The sequence below is a fragment of the Chlorocebus sabaeus genome, chromosome 22 (assembly GCF_047675955.1).
Source record: "Chlorocebus sabaeus isolate Y175 chromosome 22, mChlSab1.0.hap1, whole genome shotgun sequence".
Taxonomy (NCBI): domain Eukaryota; kingdom Metazoa; phylum Chordata; class Mammalia; order Primates; family Cercopithecidae; genus Chlorocebus; species Chlorocebus sabaeus.
The window spans coordinates 89,046,705-89,072,641 of NC_132925.1; the positions used below are offsets into that span (position 1 = coordinate 89,046,705).

The 25,937-nt window shown below is 37.3% G+C and overlaps 1 protein-coding gene across 5 annotated transcripts in view; it reads right to left on the bottom strand.

Annotated features, from left to right (window-relative positions):
- The window catches only part of DOCK3 (dedicator of cytokinesis 3), a 675,444-nt gene that overhangs the window by 602,895 nt on the left and 46,612 nt on the right, over window positions 1-25,937 (bottom strand). For all 5 annotated transcript variants that reach the window (XM_073010128.1, XM_073010127.1, XM_073010126.1 and 2 more), the window contains exon 2: window positions 3,526-3,609. In XM_073010128.1, coding sequence (XP_072866229.1) covers window positions 3,526-3,609 — 84 coding nt within the window. The remainder of the gene's footprint in view (window positions 1-3,525; window positions 3,610-25,937) is intronic.

The window sequence follows — 25,937 nt, forward strand, 5'->3', positions numbered from 1 at the left end:
GAGAGACAAAAGGCTGCACATTGGGCACAGTGTACACTGCTCGGGTGATGGGTGCACCAAAATCTCAGAAATCACCACTAAAGAACTTACTCATGTAACCAAACACCACCTGTTTCCAAAAACCCCATTGAAATTTTAAAATTTAACTTAAAAATAATTTTTTTTAAAAAGCTACATGCAAAAAACAAAAACCTCAAAAAATAACAGGTACTGGTGAGACTGCTGAGACAGAGGAATGCTTAAACACTGTTGACAGGAGTGTAAATTAGTTCAACCATTGTGAAAAACAGTGTGGCAATTCCTCAAAGACCTAAAAACAGAACTGCCATTCGACCCAGCAATCCCAATATTACATATATACCCAGAGGAATATAAATCATTCTATCATAAAGACATATGCATGTGTATGTTCACTGCAGCACTATTCACAATAGCAAAGACATGGAATCAATCTAAATGTCCATCAATGGCAGACTACAGAAAATGTGGAACACATACACCATGGAATACTATACAGCCATAGAAAAGCACAAGATCCTGTCCTCTGCAGGAACAAGGATGGAGCTGGAGGCTATTATCCTTAGCAAACTAACATGGGAACAGAAAACCAAATAGCACATATTCTCACTTACAACTGGGAACTAAAAGATGAGAACACATGGACATATAGAGGGCAACAAAAGACACTGGTGCCTACCAGAGAATGGAGGGTAGGAAGAGGGAGAGGATCAGGAAAAATAACTAATGGATACTAGGCTTAATACCTGGGTGACGAGATAATCTGTACAACAAACCCCTGTGACATGAGTTTACAAATATAACAACATGTACATGTACCCCTGAACCTAAATCAAAACTTAAAATAAATAAATATTCCAATTAAAAAAAAATACTACAAATAGAACTCTATATGGCTGAGTGCGCTAGCTAATGCCTCTAATTTCAGCATTTTGGAAGGCTGGGGTGGGCAGAGCCCAGGAGCTCAAGACCAGCCTGCCTGGGCAACATGGCAAAACCCTGTATCTACCAGAAAATGCAAAAATTAGCCAGGCCTGGTGACATGGTGCACCTGTAGTCCCAGCTACTTAGGAGGTTGAGGTGGGAAGATCACCTGAACCCAAGGAGGTCGAGGCTACAGTGAGCTGTGATGGCACCACTGCACTGCATCGTGCTGACAGAATGAGACCCTGTCACCAATAAAGATACTCAAGATATGGAATCAACCTAAGTGTCAAATAACAGATGGATGAAGAAAATATGTTGTATATACACAATGGAATACTATTCTGCCATAAAAAAAATACTGAAATCCTGCCATTCGTAGTAATGTGAATGGAACTAGAGGACATTATGTTAAGTGAAATAAGCCAAAAAGAGAAAGTTAAACACCTCATATTCTTACTCATATGTGGAAGCTAACAAAAAAAAACCTGAACCAAGGACACTGGGAGGGGAGGGGTAAGGGAGGATTTGAAGAGATTTGTCAAAGGATACAAAATTACAACTAGATAAAAAGAATGAGTTCTAATGTTCTATCCCATATGACTATAATTAATAATAATATATAGTTTCAAAAAGCTAGAAGCAGAATATTGAACTTTCTCAACCAAAAGAAATGATGTTTAGGATAATGGATATTCTAGTTACCCTGATCTGATCACTATATATGTATCAAAACATCACTATGTACCCATGAATACAATTAACATTTGTCAATTAAAAAATAAAAATTTTAAACAGAGCCTGGCACCGCCCCTCACTCTTGCTTTCTCTCTTGCCATGTGATCTCTGCACGTACAGGCTTCTCTTTGACTTTTGGCATGAGTGGAAGCTTCCTGAGGCCCTCACCAGAAGCAGAAGTTGGTGTCACAGCCTACAGAACCATAAGGCAAATAAACCCCTTTTCTTTATAAATTATACAGGCTCAAGTACTCCTTTATAACAACAAATAAACAGAATAAGACAGTAGGTATTCTTGTCTCACTTTCAGATCTCAGTGAAAACTCTTTCAATACTTTACGACTGAATATGATGTTTGCTACAGGTATTTTAGTAGCTACCCTTTATTAGATAAAGAAAATTACCTTCTATTCTCAGTTTCCTTAGAGTTGTTATCATAAAAGGGTGCCGATTTATACTTCTGTTCTTTAAAAAATTTTGAACGGGTGTAGCTCACTTTCCAGAAAAAGTGCATTCCTAAATATATATGATTCCTGGGTCATGGTAGGTTACATGTCCCCCCATACCCCTCTTAACAGTAACCCAACTAGATTAGAGCTCCACTCCCATATACATTGGTTCTATACCCACACTGCAACAGTTCTACTTCATTATATCATCTGAGATGGCTTGTAGCCATGCTGAACTGCTAGTCCAGGCTGTCCAAGTTATTTCCCATGGCATCAATTTTGCTTTTGTTAATACTCTGATTTTGTGTAATTTCTCTCTAAATTTATTTTTCCCACATATCTTACTGAGTTAAGTACAGATTCTGGAGAACATGATCCATCTCAAGAATGTGTAAATGTTACAGTAGAAATACCCATATACGCCACAGAAGAGGATAGCAGTCAAGCCAAACTACATTTAAACGTATTTAGGCTGGGTACAGTGGCTCACACCTGTAATCCCAGCACTTTGGGAGACTGACGCAGGTGGATCACCTGAGGTCAGGAGTTCAAGACCAGCCTGGCCAACATGGTGATATTCCATCTCTACTAAAACTACAAAAATTAGCTGGATGTGGTGGCAGGTGCCTATAATCCCAGCTACTAGGGAGGTTGAGGCAGGGGAATTACTTGAACCCGGGAGGCAGAGGTTGCAGTGAGCCAAGATTGCACCATTGTGCTCCAGCCTGGGCAACAAGAGCAAGACTCCCTCTCAAAAAAAATTATAAATAAAAATCAAAAAATATTTAAGGGCTTGTTTTAATTAGGACTAAACATGCCCAGTCAATCAGATGGAAACACACAAATGAATGGACTATAAGGTAGTTCTATTCAAAGGCAGCTAAGCATGGGTAGATTACCTATTTGTAAAAAATAAATAAGAGGGCACAAAATACAGTTAGATACAATGAGTAAGATCTAGTATTTGATAGCACGATAGGGTGACTACAGTCAGCAATAATTTGTTGCACATTTTTGAATAATTGAGAGAGTACAACTGGAACTTTTGCAACACAAAAAAAAAGTAAATGCTTGAGGTGATAGATACTACATTTACCATGTGATTATTACACATTGTATGTCTGTACCAAAGTATCTCATGTACCCCATAAATATATGTAAAAAACATGTTCTGACAGCCAGAAATTAATTATCTAATTGTTGCTAACATTAGAATCAAAAAAGCTCACACCTTTATGCTGAACATAGATCAGAAAGAATTTTATATAACACTATTTCATCATGTGACTAATTATGGCTCCAGAATTACTGCTTATAATCTTATTAGCACAAAATAAATGTATATAATACTGCCAAAAATGATCACAATTTATGTGCTTTGCAGGTCCATACTCACCTTCACATTTTTCAAGAATCTGGACTGTTTCTCCTATTTCTAAGACCAACCCTTGAGGGACAGATCCTCGAAAGCTGCATATCACTAGAAAAGCAAGGATAAACACACCAATTAGCATTTTTAAACACTGAGACAGGGTCAGAATCACTGAATTAAGCACTAAATTTTCTTAAATGTATACCTTCCCTTCTTTACTAATTCCTCTTTCTAAAGTGTAAACCCCTTTCCATTTAATCTACGTTTTGAAAAATAATATTAGCAGTTTGGGACAATAAGACACATTGTGGGAAAACTGCTATCCATGAGTGGTGGGTTCATGTGTGCTTGTAGAAAAACACTTCTATTAACAGAGTCTCTGTCCCTTGGATATCCTCTGTTCGAGTGTCCTTTTTCAGCAAGTTTGTATCAATTACTTAAGAAAAAAATAATATTAGGAGCTTCTTATCTACCACAAGCAAGCAAATAGATATGTTTTAAAAGAATCATCAAATAAATTTGATCATGCTTTGAAAAGCAAAAATCTCATAATAAAGATGAACAGAAATTAATGAAATAGAAAGCAAACGCACAACAGAAAAAATCTATAGATAACAATCAAAATCCCATAACTTTTTTAAGGAAATTGACAAACTGATTCCAAAATTCATATAAGAATACAAAGAATAAAGAAAAGCCCCATCTTACCTCAAAGTAATAAAAGCCATATATGACAAACCCACAATCAAATCACACTGAATGGGGAAAAGTTTAAAGCATTCCCCCTTAGAACTGGAACAAGATAAGGATGCCCACTTTCACTTGTCTCTGATATAATACTAGAAGACCTAATCAGAGCAACCAGGCAAGAGAAAGAAATAAAGGGCATCCAGATTGGAAAAGAAGACGACAAACTGTGACTATCCATCAATGATATAATGATACACCCAGAAAACCCGCCATACAAAAGATTCCTAGATCTAATAAATTAATTCAGTAAAGTAAGGTCTCAGGTACAAAATCAATGAAACAAATCAGTAGCACTGCCATACACCAAAAACCAATCTGAGAATCAAATCAAGAACTCAATCTCTTTTACAACAGCTGCAAAAAATAAAAATAAAATACATAGGAATATACTTAACCAAGGAAATTAAAGATCTCTACAAGAAAAACTACAAGGCACTGCTAAAAAAAAAAAAAAAAAAAAAAAAAAAAAAAAAAAGTCACAGATGACACAAACAAATGGAAACACATGCCATGCTCACAGATAACAAGAATCAATATTGTAAAAATGACTGTACTGCCAAAAGCAATCTACAGATTCAATGCAATTCCCATGAAAATATCATCATCATTTTCCCCAAGAACTAGAAAAAACAATCCTAAAATTCACATGGAACCAAACAAAGGCCTGAACAGCCAAAGCAATATTAAGTATCACATTATGGGACTTTGAATTATACTACAGGGCTATTGTTACCAAAACAGCATGATACTGGAATAAAAATAAGCAATGGAAAAAAAAAAATAGAGAACCCAGAAATAAAGCCAAATGGTATTCAACAAAGCATACAAAAACATAAGCTGGGAAAAAAAAAACACTGATATGGTTTGGCTCTGTGTCCGCCCCCCCCCCAATCTTATCTTGAATTGTACTTCCATAATTCCCACGTGTTGTGGGAGGGACCTGGTGGGAGATAACTGAATCATCGGGGCAGTTTTCCCCGTACTGCTCTCATGGTAGTTAAAAAGTCTCACAAGATCTGATGGTTTGATAAGGGGAAACCCATTTTGCTTGGCTTGCATTCTCTCTTCTCTTTGTCTGCTGCCATGTGAGAAGTGCCTTTCACCTTCAACCATGATTGTGAGGCCTCCCCAGCTACATGGAACTGTAAATCCAATAAACCTCTTTCTTTTGTAAATTGCCCAGTCTTGGGTATGTCATTATCAGCAGTATAAAAACGGATTAATACAGACACCTTATTCAATAAATGGTGATGGGAAAACTAACAAGCCACATGTAGAAGAATGAAACTGGGTCCCCATCTATCTCTACACACACACAAAAAAAAACTCAAGATGGATAAAATACTTAAATCCAAGACTTGAAACCTTAAAAATTTTGCAAGATAACATCGAAAAAAACTCTCCTGAACATAGGCTTAAGCAAAGAATTCCTGAGTAAGACCCAAAGGCAAATGCAACAAAAACAATAACAAATAAATGGAACCTACTCAAACTAAAAAGCTTCTGCACACAAAAGAAATAATCAACAGAGTAAACAGACAACCCACAAAGAAAATATCTGCAAACTATGCATCTGACAAAAAAAACTAGTATCCAGAATCTACAAGGAACTCAAATCAGCAAGAAAAAAAAAATCACATAAAAAAGTGGAAAAAGGACATACATAGGCAGTTCTCAAAACAAGATAGACAAACAGCCAACAAACACATGAAAAACAAAAATGCTCAACATCATTAATCATCTGGGAAATGCAAATTAAAACCACAATAAGACACCACCTTCCGCAAGAATGGTCATAATTTAAAAATCAAAAAACAATAGATGTTGGCATGGATGTAGTGAAAAGGGAGCACTTTTACACTGCTGGTGGGAGTGTAAATTAGTACAACCACTACAGAAAACAGTATGGAGGTTCCTTAAAGAATTAAAAATAGATCTACCTTTCGATCCAGCAATCCCACTACTGGGTATCCATTCAAAGGAAAAGAAGTCATTATATGAAAAAGACACATCCACATGCATGTTTATAGCAGCACAATTCGCAACTGCAAAGACATGGAACCAACCTAAATACGCACTGACCAAAAAGTGGATAAGAAAATGTGGTATATACACACCATGGAATACCACTTAGCTATTAAAAGGAATGAAATAATATCTTTTGCAGCAACTTGGATGGAGCTGGAAGGCATTATTCTAAGTGAAGAAACTCAAGAATGGGAAAGCAAATACCGCATATTCTCATTTACAAGTGGGAGCTACGCTATGAGGACACAAAGACATACAAAGTGATATAACAGACTCTGTGGACTTGGTGGAGGGAGGTTGGAAGGGGCTGAGAAATAAAAGACTACATATTGGACACAGTGTACACTGGTCAGGTGACAGGTGCACTAAAATCTCATATTTCATCACTAAAGAACTCATCCATGTAACCAAAGCCTACCCGTACTCTCAAAACTATTGAAAAAACTAAGAAGAAACTCCCTGTCAATCTTAAAGAACTTCCACTACCGTAAATCAAGCCTTATAATCTAAAAATTGGTTCTTTGAAAACACTAACATTGACAGATATCTAGAAAAACTAATTAGGAAAAAAAGAAAAGAAACAAATTATCAATATCAGCAATCAAAACATTAAAATCATCATAAAAGGATATTACACAACAAAAGTTATACCAACTAATTTGAAATTGTACATAAGAGATGAATTTACAGCAAGGCAAAATTTACAAAAACTGGCAGAGAAGTTAAAAATTTAAATAGTCCTATATTTATTAAAGTGAATCTGTAATTAAAAACTTCCCACAAATGAAATACCAGGTCCTGATGACTTTATCAGTGAATCTGTCCAAATATCTGAAAAAAATAACACCAATCATAAATAATCTCTTCCAAAGAGGGAATTTATTTTGAACTCAGCATGATAGCAAAGCCTGAGAAGGACATGAGATGAAAGGAAAATTACAGGCTAATCTTTCTCATTAATATAAACAAAAATATTTTTTTAAAAAATACAAAGCAAATCAAATCCAATTAAGCATAAAAAGGATGAAGTATCATGACCAATTGGGGATTATTCCAGGAATGCAAGATTGGTTTAATATTAGAAAATCAATGAAGGAAAAAAAATCATATGATCATCTCTATATATGAAAAAACTGATAAAATTCAAAGTCCACTCATGACAAAAATTCTTAACACAATAAGACTAGAAGAGAACTTCCTTAATCCGATAAAGAGCATCTACAATGTGTCTATAGCAAACATCATATACATCGGTGATATATGAAACATTTTATCACTAAGATTAGGAACAAGAAGAGGACAGTCACTGTTACTATTTCTATTCAACACTGTATGCAGGACCAGTCAACACAAATAAGGCAATTAAAGATGTAATAATTGGAAATGAGGAAATAAAACTGTCTTCATCAGCAGGTCTGACTGTGTATGTAAAAAAGTCAAAAAGAATACAGACATAAACTATTACAACAAATACATGACTGTAGCAAGGTCACTAGATACAAAGTGAATATTTTTAAGTCTATATATCAATAAACAATTAGAAAATTAAATGTTTTGAAAAATACACCACTTAAAACAACATCAAAAAATGTCATGTAACTGGAAATAAGTCTAATGAGACATGTAGAAGAACTCTACACAAAAAGCTATAAAATATTAGAGACATTAAAAGCCTAATAAAAGCATACATCATATTAATGAATTAGAAAACTCAATAGCATAAAAATATATATTCTCCCTAAATTGATCATTATATTCTCTGCAATCCCAATCAAAATCCTAATAAACTTTTTTGTAGAAATCAATAAACTGATTCTAAAATGTGTATAAAAATGCAAAGGATGAAGGAAGTGAACATATACTAAGAGATATCAAGCCTTTCAGTTGCAAAGAAAATAAGCTGTGAAAAAAATGTATATACCATGAGTCTATTTGCATGTGTATATATGTGTATATTTATATTTGATCTCTGCTGAAGACATCAAACCTGCTATTGGTAATCTGTATACTGTGGGAATATTTGGCTATGTTTTCAAATACTTGCAGCATTATAAATCTGTAAATGTTTTAAATTCTCAAATTTAAAACAATTTAATTAATTTAATAAAATTAAATTCTTAAATGTATTTGGAAAATAAATTCTGAACAAAAACTTCTCAAATTTTTTAAAACTTTAAAAAACAGTTATACCAAGCTTTCACTTAATATTGTACAGACTTGGGAACTGTTAAGAAACATCAGATACTCATCGGTATCTTACTCTGACTACCAAGTGAAAAAGAAATGGTCTACCCTAGGATTTACTGCATTGAACCCTCCAACGGGGAGGGAAAAGGATTAGGTTCTGTAGTCTCAAGTCATTGCAGGTAGCCACAAATTAACAATGATATAGCTGTCTAAGATCAAAGACGTATTCTAAGCATGGCTCATAAATAAAACTACAATGAATTGCATAAGCACTTAAAAATTTAACATCAGCAGTTCTTTTACTCTTTAACAAACTCTTTATTGAGGCCCTTACTATTAAATTTCAATCTCCGGAACACTCACCACCACTCCTGTCTTCTTATCTACATCACTAATTAACAAGAACATGTAAATTAACAACAGCCTTCATTGTTTAAAATTGAGTGTTTCGGCCAGGTGCAGTGGCTCACGCCTGTAATCCCAGCACTTTGGGAGGCCAAGGCGGGCAGATCACAAGGTCAGGAGACCCAGACCATCCTGGCTAACACCGTGAAACCCTGTCTCTACTAAAAATACAAAAAAATTAGCCGGGTGTGGTGGCAGGCACCTGTAGTTCTAGTTACTCAGGAGGCTGAGGCAGGAGAATGGCATGAACCTGGGAGGCGGAGCTTGCACTGAGCCAAGATTGTGCCACTGCACTCCAGCCCAGGTGACAAAGGAAGACTCCGTCTCAAAAAAAAAAAAAATTGAGTGTTTCATGTGTATTCAGAGAACCCATGTAAACTTTCCATTTCCATAACAATCTTCCTTCTACATTGGCTTTCAAATTATTTTTTAAAAATTAATACAGATCAATGTCATGAAGTGCTTCCCATTTTCTTCTAGTAGTTTTAGAGTTTCAGGTCTTACATTTAAGGGTTTAGTCCATTGTGAGTTGATTCTTGTAAATGGTAAGAGATAGGCGTCTAGTTTAATAATTCTGCATGTGAATATCCAGTTTTCCCAACATAATTTATAGAAGAAACCATTCTTTCCCCAATCAGTATTCTTGGCACCTTTGCCAAAATTAAGTTGGCTGTAATTGTGGACTTATTTTAGGTTCTCTATTCTGTTCCATTGGTCTATGTGTCTGTTTTTATGCTAGTACCACCCTGTTTGGGATAATATTGCTTTACTGTATATTTTGAAGACAAGTAGTGTGATGCCTCCAGCTGTGTTATTTTTGCTCAACATTACTTTAGGTATTCAGGGTCTTTTGTGGTTCTATACTAACTTTAGGATTTTTTTTTTTCTATTTATGTGAAGAATGTCATTGGTACTTTGATAGGGATTTCATTGAATATGTATATCATTTGAAATAGTATGGACATTTTAACAATATTAATTCTTCAAATCCATGAGCATGAGATCTTTCCATTTATGTGTGTCCTCTTCAGTTTTTGTCATTAGTAACATTAGTTTATCATTGTAGAAATCTTTCACCTCTTTGGTTAAATTTATTCCTAGGTATTTTTTGTTTTAGCTATTGTATATGAGATTGTTTTCTTGTGACTGAATATTCGTAGCATATATAAATGTTACAGATTTTGTATGTTAATTTACGTTTATTTTTAATTTTTGTAGATACGCAGTAGGTGTATATGCTTATGGTATACATGGGATGTTTTGATACAGGCATACAATGTGAAAATAAGTGCATCATGAAGAATGGAATATCCATCCTCTCAAGCATTTATCCTCTGAGTTACAAACCAATTACACTCTTTAAGTAATTTTAAAATGTAAATTAAGTTACTGACCATAGTCACCCTGTTGAGCTATCAAACATTAGGTCTTGCTCACTCTTTGTAACTATTTTTTGTACCCATTAACCATCTCCACCTCCCCTCACCCAGCCACTCACTACCCTTCGCACCCTCTAGTAACTATCCTTCTACACTCTGTCTCCAATAATTCAGTTGTTTTGATGTTTAGATCCCACAAATAAGTGATAACATGTGATGTTTGTCTTTCTGTGCCTGGTTTATTTCACTTAATATAATGATCTCCAGTTTCACCCATGTTGTTGCAAATAAAAGGATCTCATTCTTCTTTATGATCGAATAGTAGTCTGTAGTGTATGTGTACTACATTTTCTTATCCATTCATCTGTTCATGGATGCTTAGATTGCTTCCAAATCTTGGCTATTGTGAACAGTGCTGTAACAAACATGGGAGTGTAGATATCTCTGATTTCCTCTCTTTGGGGTATATACCCAGCAGTGGGATTGCTGGATCACATGGTAGCTCTAGGTTCCGGTTTTTTTGTTTTTTTTTTTTTGTGATAGAGTCTCGCTCTGTCGCCCATGCTGCAGTGCAGTGGCGCGATCCCGGCTCACTACAAGCTCCACCTCCCAGGTTCACGCCATTCTCCTGGATCCTCGTGATCCGCCTGCCTCGGCCTCCCAAAGTGCTAGTATTACAGGCGTGAGCCACCACGCCTGGCTGATAGCTCTAGTTTTAGTTTTTGGAGGAACCTCCAAACTGTTCTCCATAGTGGTTGTACTAATTGACATTCTCACCAACAGCATACAAGGGTTCCCTTTTCTCCACATCCTCACCAGCATTTGTTATTGTCTGTCTTTTGGATATAAGCCATTTTAACTCGGGTGAGATAATATTTCATTGTAGGTCTCATTTGCATTTCTCTAATGATCAATGATGTTGAGCACCTTTTCATATGCCTGCTTGCCATTTGTATAACTTCTTTTGAGAAATGTCTGCTCAAATCTTTGGCCCATTTTTTTTATCAGATTATAAGATTTCTTTCCTACAGAGTTGTTTGAGCTCCTTATATTTTCTGGTCATTAATCCTTTCTCAGATGGGTAGTTTGCAAATATTTTCTCCTATTCTGTGGGTTGTCTGTTCACTTTGTTGATTGCTTCCTTTGCTGTGAAGAAGCTTTTTAACTTGATGTGATCCCATGTGTCCATGTGTGCTTTGGTTGCCTGTGCTCTGAGGTATTGTTCAAGACGTTTTTGCCCAGACCAATATCCTGGAGATTTTCCCCAACGTTTTCTTGTAGTAGCTTCATAGTTTGAGGCTGTAATCCATTTTGATTTGATTTTTGTATATGGCAAGAGATAGGTGTCTAGCTTCATTCGTCTATATATGGACATCCAATTTCCCCAGCACCATTTATTGAAGAGACTCTTTTCCATAGTGTATTTCTTGACATGTTTGGTGAAAATGAGTTCGCTATAGGTGTGTTAACCTTAACCCTAACCAGTCAGTTAAGGTTACAGCTAGGGTTAGGGTTAGACAAACCCTGTTTCTGGGTTCTCCATTCTGTTCCATTGGTCTGTGCGTCTATATGGAGCATAATCTGAAAGTCAGGTAATGTGATTTCTCCAGTTTTGTTATTTTTGCTTAGGAATGCTGTGGCTACTCTGGGTCTTTTGTGGTTCCGTATAAATTTGAGATTTTTTTTTTCTATTTTTGTGAAGAATGTCATCACTGTTTTGATAGGCAGTGTCTCGAATCTGTAGATTTCTTTGGGTAGAATGGACATTTTAAAAATACTGATTGTTCCAATCAATGAACATGGAATTTTTTTTCATTTTTTGTGTCCCCTTCAATTTCTTTCATCAGTGTTTATAGTTTTCATTATGGAGATATTTTACTTTTTTTGGTTAATTCTTAACTATTTAATCTTAGGTGTAACTATTGCAACTGAGATTACTTTTTTCTTTCTTTTTAAGATTGTTCACTCTTGGCATATAGAAATGCTACTGACTTTTGTATGTTGATTCTGTATCCTGCAACTTTACCAAATTTATCAGTTCTTATTGTTTTTTTTGTTGAAGTCTTTAGATTTTTCCAAATATAAGATAATATCATCTGCAAATATGGATAATTTGACTTCTCCCTCTCCAACTGGGATGCCCTTTATATCTTTCTCTTGTCTGACTGCTCTATCTAGGACTTCCAGTACTATGCTGAATAACTGGTGAAAGTGGGCATCCTTGTCCTGTTTCAGATCTTAGAGGAAAGGCTTTGTATGTTGATTTTGTAGACTGCAACTTTACTGAATTCTCATTTCTTAGTTTTAATAGTTTTTTTGGTGAAGTCTGTAGTTTTCAATATATAAGATCACGTCATCTGCAAACAGGGACAATTTGACTTTCTCCTTCCCAATTTAGACACCCTTTATTTCTTTCTCTTGCCTAATTGCTCTGGCTAAAACGCTTTTTTTTTTTTTTTTTTTTGAGACAGAGTCTCACTCTGTCACCCAGGCTGGACTGCAATGGCGCAATCTCAGCTTACTGTCACCTCCACCTCCCAGGTTCAAGTGATTCTCCTGCCTCAGCCTCCCAAGTAGCTGGGATTATAGGCACCCACCACCACACACCCGGCTAATGTTTGCATTTTTAGTAGAGACAGGGTTTCACCATGTTGGCCAGGCTGGTCTCGAACTCCTGACCTCAAGTGATCAGCCTGCCTCAGCCTCCCAAAGTGCTAGGATTACAGGTGTGAACCACCATGCTCAATCAAGACTTCTAGTACTGTGTTGAACAGGAGTGGTCAAAGTGGGCATCTTCATCTAGGTCCATATTGTAAAGGAAAAGCTTTTAACTTTTCCCCATTCAGTATGATGTTAGCTATGGGTTTGTCATATACGGACTTTACTGTGCTGAAGTACGTTCCTTCCATTAATATATCTAACACGTTTAGAGTTTTTATTATGAAGGGATATTGAATATTATTGAATGCTACCAGTAAAGACCATAGGAGAAATAATGCATAATATTAGTCTGGCAAAAGCACAGGCCAGAAATGTTTAACAAAAAAGGATTACATTAAACTAAATTCTGCACAGTAAAGAAAACAACAGAGTGAAGAGACAATCTACAGAATGGGAGAAAATATTTGCAAACTATGCATCTGACAAGGGATGTTAATATCCAGAATATAAAGAACTCAACTCAACAGCAAAACAAAATCCAATTAAAAATAAACAAAAGATTTCTCAAAAGAAGACATACATGTGATGAACAGGCATATCAAAAAATGTTCAACATCATTAATCATCAGAGAAATGTAAATCAAAACCACAATGAGTTATCACCTCATCCCAGTTAGGATGGCAATTATCAAAAAGACTAAAAAAAAATGCTGATGAGAATGTGAAGAGAAAGGAAACTCTCATATACTGCTGGTAGAAACGTAAATAAGTATAGCCATTCAGGACAATGGTATGGAGGCTCTTCCAAAACTTAAAAAATACAAATAACATATGATTCTACAATCCCACTACTGCATATATATCCAAAGGAAATTAAATCAGTATGTCAGAGATATCGGCACTCCCATGCTTATTGTAGCACTATTCACAAGAGCCAAGATACAGAATCAACTTAAGTATCCATTAACGGATGAATGAATTTTTTAATGTGGTATATATATACACACACAATAGAATACTATTCAGCCATAAAAACAGAATGAAATCCTGTCACTTGCAAAAGATGGATGAAACTAGAAGACATTAAGTGAAATAAGCCAAGCACAGGACAAATACTGTATTATTTCACTCGTGGAGTTTTAAAAAGTTGATCCCACAGACGTATACAGTAGAACAGTGGTTACCAGAGGCAGGGGCAGGGGCTGGGGGTGGTTAAGGGATGGGGAATGGTTAGAGGTTTGGTCAAACAAAGTTGCAGTTAGATAAGAGGAATACAATCTGGTGTTCTATTTCATAGTAAGGTGACTACAGTTAACAATAATGTATTGTATATTTCAAAATAGCTAGAAAAGAGGATTTTGAATGTTCTCACCAGGAAGAAATCACAAGTGCTTGAAGTGATGGAAAACCTAACAGCCCTGATTTGATCATTACACAATGTGTACATGTATCAAAACATCACACTGTACCCCATAAATATGCATATTATGTGTCAATTAAAAATAAAACTTTAAAAATGAATTAATTTTTTTTAATTAATATAAAAAGAGGAGGAAAAAAATAAATTATGCCTGCTAGAAAAGCAGGGAGCCTGAAAGAGAGTAGAGCTTTCTCCCTATAATCATGGATCCATTTTCAGGCCTATACTTTATCTGCAGGCATATCATGAAGAATAAATCTACAAGTTAATAGATTGTTTGGCTCTGTTCCCGACTGTGTCTGTCAGATACTATATAAATTCTAAGAAAGGCCTGACTTGGAGGCTCATGCCTGTAATCCCAGCACTTTGAGAGGCTGAGACGGGCAGATCACTTGAGGTCAGGAGTTCGAAACCAGCCTGGCCAACATGGTAAAACCCTGTCTCTACTAAAAATTAAAAAAAATTAGCCAGGCATGGTGGCACGCGCCTGTAGTCCCAGCTACTCGGGACGCTGAGGCAGGAGAATGGCGTAAACCCAGGAGGCGGAGCTTGCAGTGAGCTGAGATCCGGCCACTGCACCCCAGCCTGGGCAACAGACTGAGACTCCGTCTCAAAAAAGAGAAAAAAAAAATATTTTAAGAGATGGGGTCGGCCGGGCGCGGTGGCTCACGCCTGTAATCCCAGCACTTTGGGAGGCCGAGGTGGGTGGATCACGAGGTCAGGAGATTTAAACCACCCTGGCTAACACGGTGAAACCCCGTCTCTACTAAAAATACAAAAAAATTAGCCGGGTGCGGTGGCAGGTGCCTGTAGTCCCAGCCACTCCGGAGGCAGAGGCAGGAGAAGGGCGTGAACTCGGGAGTCGGAGCTTGCAGTGAGCCGAGATCATGCCACTGCACTCCAGCCTGGACGACAAAGCGAGACTCCGTTTCAAAAAAAAAAAAAAAAACAGATGGGGTCTTGTCATGTTCCCCAGACTGGTCTCAAACTCCTTGGCTCAAGTGATCCTCCTGCCTCACCCAAGCAGCTGGAACTACAGGTATGTATCATCATACTGAGCCACTAATTCTTAAATTTTGTAGATATTTATTAACTTCAATTTTTTTCATACTATGTTAAGTAGAAAGAGTTATAAACAGTATTTACAGCATAATTCCACAAAGTCATCCCTCAGTGTTCATAGAGGATGGTTTCCAGGAATTCCTAGATACCAAAATCCATGGATGCTCAAGTCCCTGATATAAAACGGTGTAGTATTTGTAAATAACCTATACACATCCTCTTGTATACTTTAAACCATCTCTAGATTAGTTATAATGCCTAATACAGTATAAATTCTGTATGCCTGTAATAATTTTGTATTTTTTTCATGGTATTGTTATGTTTTCTAATTTTGATCTGCTGTTGGTTGAATCCACAGATGCAGAACCCAAGGGTATGAAGGGCCAACTGTATACAGCTTCTGTCATATTTATTTCTGTTTATTATGCAATAACATGAAATTTGTGCTAAAAGAATACATGTTAGCATTACCAGACTAAGCACTAAGCACAATATTCCCAATTCACAGGAAACCATCTATAAGGAAAAAAAAAATGTAATACAACATCTCATCACAGAACATCACAAAAATAGAAATGAAAATAAAACCAGCAAAAGTAAATTTCTGAGTAGCTCATTAGCTAGTCGTACAAGGAAAGCCACCTACAAATAATGAATTAATTAAACAGTGTTTGATCACAGCAAAGAAATATGTCCTGAGAATACAAACTTGTTCAAGACCATTAGCATTTTGGTGAGAACAAGTGCTCTAAGAGTTGTATACATATAGACCAATATCCGTAGTCAATTTGAAAACAGAGCAAAGAAATTGATGAAACCAAATGTTACTTTCTTTGAAAATATCAGTAGAATTGATTAATCCTTTAACCAGACTGACCAAGAAAAAGAGAGAGAAGATTTAAATTACTAATATCGGGAATGAAAGTGAAGCTATTACTACCAACATTTAAAAAAATAAAAAATATTTAAAAGAAATACTTAGAACAACTGTAAGCCAAAATTTTCGATAAGCTAGATTAAATGGACAAATTTCTAAAACGAAACATATGATCAAAACTGACTCAAGAAGAAACAGAGGTCAGACACGGTGGCTCACACCTGTAATCCCAGCACTCTGGGAGGCCGCGGCAGGTGGCTCACCTGAGGTCAGGAGTTTGAGACCAGCCTGGCCAACATGGCAAAACCCCAACTCCACTAAAAATACAAAAATTAGTCAGGCGTGGTGGTATGCACCTGCAATCCCAGCTACTCACGAGGCTGAAGCAGTAGGAACCACCTGAACTCAGGTGGCAGAAGTTTCAGTGAGCCAAGTATCTCACCACTGCACTCCAGCCTGGGCAACACAGTGAGACTCCATCCCAAAAATAAAAATAAAAAGAAGAAACAGAAAACTCTGAATTGATCTCTACTATGAAAAGAGACAGAAGCAGTAATCATAATGCTTCTCACAGGTGCGAGACCAGACAGATGGTCCCTGACTTAACAATGGTTAGAAATATAATTTTCAACTTTCCAATGGTTTATTGAGATATAACCCCATTGTAAGTTGAAAAGCATCTGAACTTACAACTTTTTGACTTTACAATGGGTTTATCAGGGTATTTTCAAATGGATTTTCAACTTAACAATATTTTCCACTTATGATGAACTTATTAGGAAATAACCCCACTGTAATTCAAGGGGCATCTGTCCTGGTGAACTTTACCAAATGCTTAAAAAAGAACACTAATCCTTCAAAAAAACTTTCAAAAAAATAAAAAAAGGAAGGAACAACTCCCAAGGCAATTATTACTTATTCTCATGCCAAAACCAAACAAACATATCACAAGGAAAAAAATATCCATAACATATAAAGATGATTACATGTGATGAAATGAGATTTATTCTGAATGCAGAAATAACATTTGACAAAATCTAATGCCCTTTCATGATTAAAAAAAAAAAACTCAGAATATTAGGAATACAATATAACTTCCTCAACCCAGAGGTAACATCACACTTACTAAAGAAAAACTCCAAAAAAAAAAAAAAAAAAAAAAAAAAAAAGGGCCGGGCGCGGTGGCTCAAACCTGTAATCCCAGCACTTTGGGAGGCCGAAGCGGGTGGATCACGAGGTCAGGAGATCGAGACCATCCTGGCTAACATGGTGAAACCCCGTCTCTACTAAAAAATACAAAAAAAGCTAGCCAGGCGTGGTGGCGGGCGCCTGTAGTCCCAGCTACTCGGAGGCTGAGGCAGGAGAATGGCGTAAACCCGGGAGGCGGAGCTTACAGTGAGCCGAGATCGCGCCACTGCACTCCAGCCTGGGTGACACAGCGAGACTCCGTCTCAAAAAAAAAAAGAAAAACTGAATGCTTTGTAAGAGCAGGATCAGAAAGTAGGGTACAAAACCACTCCCATTTAAAGATGACAGGATCTTGTGTGTATTTTTTTTTCTAAATAAAGAATCCGTCCAGGTGCGGTGGCTCAATCCTGTAATCCCAGCACTTTGGGAGGCTGAAGTGGGAGGATCATGAGGTCAGGAGATCGAGACCATCCTGGCTAACACAGTGAAACCCCATCTCTACTAAAAATACAAAAAATTAGCCAGGCATGGTGGCAGGCGCCTGTAGTCCCAGCTACTCAGGAGGCTGAGGCAGGAGAATGGCATGAACCTGGGAGGCAGAGCTTGCAGTGAGCCGAGATCACCCCATTGCACTCCAGTCTGGGAGACAGAGCAAGACTCCGTCTCAAAAAAAGAAAAGAAAAGAAAAAATCCGCATGAAACTATTAGAGGTAGCAAACTAGTTCAGCAAGATTGCAGGATACACAGTCTGTACAGACGCTCCTCAACTAACAATGTGGTTACATTCTGATAAATCCATTGTAAGTTAAAAATATCTTCAATTGAAAATGCATTTAAAATATCTAACCTACCGAACATCATAATTTAACCTAGCCTATTTTAAACATGCTCAGAACACTTCAATTAGCCTACAGCTGCACAAAATCATCTAACACAAAGCCTATTTTATAAGATGTTCAATGTCTCATATAATTTAGTGAACATTATACTGAAAGTGAAAACAGAATGGTACTATGAATATTCAAGGTATGATTTCTACTGAATTCACATCACTTTCACACCATAGTGAAGTCCAAAAACCATAAGACAAACCATCCTAAGTCAAGAACCATCTGCATATAAAAATCAGTTGTGATCTTAGAAACAAACCCTCAAATAAATGATCACTTGATTTTTGACAAGAGTGCCAGGACCATTCAACAAAGAACTGACTGTCTTTTCAATCAAAGGTGGTGGAAAACTGGATGCCACATGCAAAAGAGTAAGCTGGATGGACCCTTATCTCACATCATATACAAAAATAAACTAAAAATGGCTCAAAGACTTAAAAGTAAAAGCTATAACTGTAAAACTCTTAGAAGAAAACAAAAGGGAAAAGCTTCATGACACTGGGCTTGGAAATGATTTCTTCATGACCAAAAGTACAGGGGAAAGAAAAAGAAGAGTCTGACTTCATCAAAATTTGAAACTTTTATGCATCAAAGGCTACATCAATAACAATCCACAGAATGGGAAAAAATATTTTTAAATCATATATCTGATAAGGAATTAACTGACAGGATAAAGAACTCCCACAGATCAGCAATAAACAAACTGATTTTTTTCTTTTTTTTTTTTCCTTTTTTTTTTCTGTTTTTCAAGACTATCTCACTCAGTCACCCAGGCTGGAGTGCAGTGGCATGATCACAGCTTATTGTAGCCTTGAACTCCTGGGCTCAAGCAATACTCCCACCTCAGCCTCCCAAGCCTTCCTGTAGCTGGAATTACAGGCATGTGCCACCATGCCCCGCTAATTTTTTCCATTTTTTTGTAGAGCCGGGTCTTACTTGTCACCCAGGCTGGTCCTGAACTCCTGGGCTCAAGCAATCTTCCTGCCTTGGCTTCCCAAAGTGCTGGGATTACAGGTGTGGGCCAACACACCCAATCCAAACTGATTCTTAAAATGGGCAAAAGACTTGAGTAGGCATTTTTGCAAAGAAGATACACAGATGCTCAACAGGCACATGAAAAGATGTTCAACATCCCTAATCATGAGAGAAATGCAAATCAAAGCACAATGACATGCCACTTCATACCCATCTGGATGGTTATTATCAAAAAATAAAAAAGAACAAATGTTAAAGGTGTGGAGCAATTAGAACCTTTTTGCATTGCTGGTGGGGATGTAAAATGGTGCAGCCGCTGTGGAAAACATTATAGCAATTCCTAAAAAAATTAAACAGAATAATCAAATATAATTATTTTAATTTAAAAAGAATTTAAATTAAATATTTAATTTAGTTAAATACCTAATTTTATTTAACAAATTTAATTTTAATTTGATATTAAACAGACTTATATGATCCAGCCATTCCACTTCTGCATATATATCCAAAGGCAGGAGACAAGGACAGATATTTGTATGCCCATGCTCTAGCACAATTATACACGATAGTCAAAAGGTGAAAGCAATCCAAGTGTCCACTGACAGATGAATAGATGAACAGACAAAATACCATATGTGCCTACAAAGGAATATTATTCAGCCTTGCAAAGTAACAAAATCTTGACATGCTACAACATGGATAAACCTTGAAAGTACTACACTAAATAAAGTAAGCTAGTCACAAAAGGAAAATTTTCTATGATTCCACTATAGACGATCCTCAACTTATCAAAATCAATTCATGATTTTTCAATCTTACAATAAGCTTTTTGGATGTACCCTCATCAAAAGAGGAGTATCTGTAATATAATGTTCCTAGAGTGCTCAAATTCATAAAGAACAAAGTAGAATTTTGGTTGCTGGGGGCTGGGAAAGTGTGGAATGAAGCGTCAGTGTTTAATGGGTACAGAGTTCAAGTTGAGGAAGATGAAAAAGTTCTAGATATAGATGGTGGAGATGGTTATTTAACAACAGTGTGTATGTACTTGATGATGCGAACTGTACACTTTCAGACAAGATCAGGTGTATTCAGGGTGGTATGGCCACAGACAGAGCTGTATACTTTCAAATGGTTAAAACTGTAAATGTAATTATACATCTTTTCTTTACTGTGGTAATATATAAGCACCATAAAAAAATAGAGATACAGAGATCCAGAATATCCAAAACAATCTTGAAAATGAGGACAAAATATAAAGGATCTGCACTTCCCAATTTCAAAACTTACTATAAAGTTACAATTGTGAAGACAGTGTGGTAGTGGCATAGGATAGAATTATGTCAAAAGAAAACAACTAAGACTCCGGCAGGATGGGGGGTGTCCCGGGAGATAACCTTCAAATTTATGTCCAATTAATTTTTTTTTTTTTCCCCCGACAGAGTCTCGCTCTGTCACCCAGGCTGGAGTGCAGTGGCGCAATCTCAGCTCACTCTAACCTCCGCCTCCCAGGTTCTGGTACCAAAACAGAGATATAGACCAATGGAACAGAACAGAGCCCTCAGAAATAATACCACACATCTACAGCCATCTGATCTTTGACAAACCTGAGAAACACAAGAAATGGGGAAAGGATTCCCTATTTAATAAATGGTGCTGGGAAAATTGGCTAGCCATAAGTAGAAAGCTGAAACTGGATCCTTTTCTTACTCCTTATATGAAAATTAATTCAAGATGGATTAGAGACTTAAATGTTAGACCTAAAACCATAAAAACCCTAGAAGAAAACCTAGGTAATACCATTCAGAACATAGGCATGGGCAAGGACTTCATGTCTAAAACACCAAAAGCAATGGCAACAAAAGCCAAAATTGACAAATGGGATCTAATTCAACTAAAGAGCTTCTGCACAGCAAAAGGAACTACCATCAGAGTGAACAGCCAACCTACAGAATGGGAGAAAATTTCTGCAATCTACTCATCTGACAAAGGGCTAATATCCAGAACCTACAAAGAACTCAAACAAATTTACAAGAAAAAAGCAACCCCATCAAAAAGTGGGCAAAGGATATGAACAGACACTTCTCAAAAGAAGACATTCACATAGCCAACAGACACATGAAAAAATGCTCATCATCACTGATCATCAGAGAAATACAAATCAAAACCACAATGAGATACCATCTCACACCAGTTAGAATGGTGTTCATTAAAAAAATCAGGAAACAACAGGTGCTGGAGAGGATGCGGAGAAATAGGAACACTTTTACACTGTTGGTGGGACTGTAAACTAGTTCAACTATTGTGGAAAACAGTGTGGCGATTCCTCAAGGATCTAGAACTAGAAATACCATTTGACCCAGCCATCCCATTACTGGGTATATACCCAAAGGATTATAAATCATGCTGCTATAAAGACACATGCACACGTATGTTTATTGTAGCACTATTCACAATAGCAAAGACTTGGAATCAACCCAATTGTCCATCAGTGACAGACTGGATTAAGAAAATGTGGCACATATACATCATGGAATACTATGCAGCTATAAAAAAGGATGAGTTCGTGTCCTTTGTAGGGACATGGATGCAGCTGGAAGCCATCATTCTCAGCAAACTATCGCGAGAACAGAAAACCAAACACCGCATGTTCTCACTCATAGGTGGGAATTGAACAATGAGATCACTTGGACACAGGAAGGGGAACATCACACACCGGGGCCTATTGTGGGGAGGGGGAAAGGGTGAGGGATAGCATTAGGAGATATACCTAATGTAAATGACAAGTTAATGGGTGCAGCACACCAATATGGCACATGTATACATATGTAACTTGCACGTTGTGCACATGTACCCTAGAACTTAAAGTATAATAAGAAAAAAAAGAAAAAAAAAGTAAGCAAAGAACATGAACACTTTTCAAAAGAAAACATACACTCAGCCAAGCATATGAAAAAAAGCTTAATATCACTGATCACTAGAGAAGTACAAATCAAAACCACAATGAGACACCATCTAACAGCAGTCAGAATGACTATTATTTAGAAGTCAAAAAGTAACAGACACTGGCAAGGTTACAGAGAAAAGGGAACGCTTATACACGGCTGGTGGAAATGTAAATTAGTTCAGCCATTGTGGAAAACAGTTTGGAAATTTCTCAAAGAACTTAAAACAGAACTACCATTCAACCCAGCAATCCTATTACTGGGTATATATTCAACAAACAATCCCATTACTGGGTATATATCCAACTAGCAATCCCATTACTGGGTATATATCCAAAGGAATATAAATCATTCTCCCATAAAGACATATGCATGTATATGTTCTTTGCAGCACTATTCACAATAGCAAAGACGCAGAATCAATCTAAAAGCCCATCAATGCTACACTGGATAAAGAAAATGTGGTACATATACACCATGGAATACTACACAGCCATAAAAAAGAATGAGATCACGTCCTTCACAGTAACATGGATGGAGCTGGAGGCCATTTTCCCAAGTGAACTAACATAGAAAAATAAAAACTAAATATTGCATGTTCTCACTTATGAGTGGGAGGTAAACACTGAGTATACACGAACATAGAGAAGGGAACAATAGACTAGGGCCACATGTGGGTGGACAGTGGGAGGAGTGTGAGAATAGAACACAACCTATTGCATACTATGTTTACTACCTGGGTGACGAAATAATCGTACGACAAACCTCCATAACACAAAATTTACCTATATAAAAAATCTGCACATGTACCCCTGAACCTAAAATAAAAATTTTTAGAAAATAAGATTCCAGGTAACAACTTTGTATGTTACACTTTGAAAAACACTATTGGCCGGGCGCGGTGGCTCAAGCCTGTAATCCCAGCGCTTTGGGAGGCCGAGACGGGCGGATCACGAGGTCAGGAGATCAAGACCATCCTGGCTAAGCCGGTGAAACCCCGTCTCTAGTAAAAAATACAAAAAAATAGCCGGGCGAGGTGGCGAGCGTCTGTAGTCCCAGCTACTCGGGAGGCTGAGGCAGGAGAATGGCGTAAACCCGGGAGGCGGAGCTTGCAGTGAGCTGAGATCCGGCCACTGCACTCCAGTCTGGGCGACAGAGCGAGACTCCGTCTCAAAAAAAAAAAAAAAAAAAAAAAAAAAAAAAAAAAAAGAAAAACACTATTCTAGAGCATTATTAAAAGAGTAGATTTTAAATGTTTTCACCACAAAGCAGAACACAGAATTAGTGAACTTGAAGACAGATCAATAGCAAATATCTAAACTGTCTTTGTAGACATTGACACCACCCAGAGCTCCGACATCACCGTGGATGGTATGCCCTTGGGCTGCATCTCCTTCAAGCTGTTAGCAGACAAAGTTCCAAAAAACTTTCATGCTCTGAGCACTCGAAAGAATGCATTTGGTTATGTGTTCCTGCTTTCACAGAATTATTCCAGGGTTTATGTGTCAGGGTAGTGACTTCACACACCATAATGGCACTGGTGGCAAGTCCATCTATAGGGAGAAATCTGATGATGAGAACTTCATTATGAAGCATACAAGTCCTGGCATCTTGTCTGTGACAAATGCTGGACCCAACACAAATGGTTCCCAGTTTTTCATCTGCACTGCAAAGACCTCAGTGGTTGGATGGCAAGCATGTGCTCTCTGGCAAGGTAAATAATAGCATTAATATCATGCAGGCCATAGAGTGCTCTGCATCCAGAAATGGCAAGAACAGTGAGAAGATCACCATGACTGACTGTGGACAATTCTAATAAATTTGACTTGTGCTTTATCTTAACCATCAAACCATTCCTCCTGCAGTTCAAGAGAGCACCCTCCACCCCATTTGCTCACAGCATCCTATAATCACTGTGCTCTTGCTGCAGTTCTTTGGGTTCCATATTTTCCTTATTCTCTTCCATGCCTAGTTGGATTGCAGAGTTAAGTTTAAGAGTATGAAATAAAAACTAACAAAAAAAAGAAAATACCTAAACTGAAATAGAGAGGGAAAAACAAGTAAGAGTATAATAGACATGTGAAACTTGATCAAAAGATCTAAAAACCTTACAGCTAGAGTCCTTAAAAAAAGAGAATACAAGAGAAACGATATTCACAGAGATAATGACTGATATTTTCCTCAAACTGATTAAAAACATCAACCCGCGGCCGGGTGCGGTGGCTCACGCCTGTAATCCCAGCACTTTGGGAGCCGGAGGCAGGCGGATCACGAGGTCAGGAGATTGAGACCATCCTGGCTAACACAGTGAAACCCCATCTCTACTAAAACATACAAAACAAAAAATTAGCCGGGCATGGTGGCAGGCGACTGTAGTCCCAGCTACTCGGGAGGCTGAGGCAGGTGAATGGTGTCAACCCAGGAGGCAGAGCTTGCAGTGAGCCAAGATCACACCACTGAACTCCAGCCTAGGTGACAGAGCAAGACTCCGTCTCAAAAAAAAAAAAAAATCAACCCACAAACTTGAAGGGAGATTATAGCTAGAGAGGATGGCAAAAGGAATCCAATATATGCAAATTGAAATTCCTAAACAAACCCAAAACAAGAGAAGATTAATTCAGATATATAATTACAGAGATATAATTCAGGAAGGTTTTCTTGTGGGAGGATGAAAAATACTGTAACATATATTTTGAGTCAAGAAACACTGACACAGAATGCTCCACACAAGACATAACCTAGAAAATTTATTAGACTTTAAAACTTAAAAAGAAAAATAAAAGAGGTTAAAGTCATACTAGCCTCAGATTTCTCCACTGCAATATCTAACACTGAAAGACACTAGAGAAACATTTTAAAGATACTGAAGGAAAGAAAATATAAGCAAAAGATGTTCCATTCAACCAAGATGTCCTTAAAGAATAAAGCATAAAAGCTACAAACAGTTCTGAACACCTAAAAACTCGGAATATCTTGCTCATGATCTCTTATTGAGGAAACAGGATAGTTTTGAGGAAATTTCACAAAAAAGAGCTGACAATGAGCACTGAATAAATTTGATAGCTGAACTAAGAATAAAACAAATACGGAGATTAGAGTGACAGACAGGATATAAATGTTATATGCCCTGATAATGTAGAATGACACACACAAGAAAAAACTGAAAAGGAAAGAAAGTGAGAGGCACATTAAAGGTGCTGATGGCCTCATCTGTAACCACTGGAATTCAAAGTATATTATTTAGATATTCTTATATACTTGATATATATAGTGAATGCTTAATATAACACAAACCAAGTAAGGAATATAAAATTATTTAATAATGCAAAAGTAAACACAAATACGGCTGGCTGCAGTGGCTCACACATGTAATCCCAGCACTTTGGGAGGCCGAAGTGGGCGGATCACTTGAAGCCAGGAGTTATAGACCAGCCTGGCCAACATAGTGAAACCCTAACTCTACTAAAAATACCAAAAAATTAGCCGGGCATGGTGGCGCATGCATGTAATCCCAGCTACTCGGGAGGCTGAGGCAGGAGAATCACTTGACCCAGGGAGGTGGAGGCTGCAGTGAGCTGAGATTACACCACTGCACTCCAGCCTGGGCAACAGAGTGAAACTCCATCTCAATTTAAAAAAAGTAAACACCTCCAGCCTGGGCAACAGAGCGAG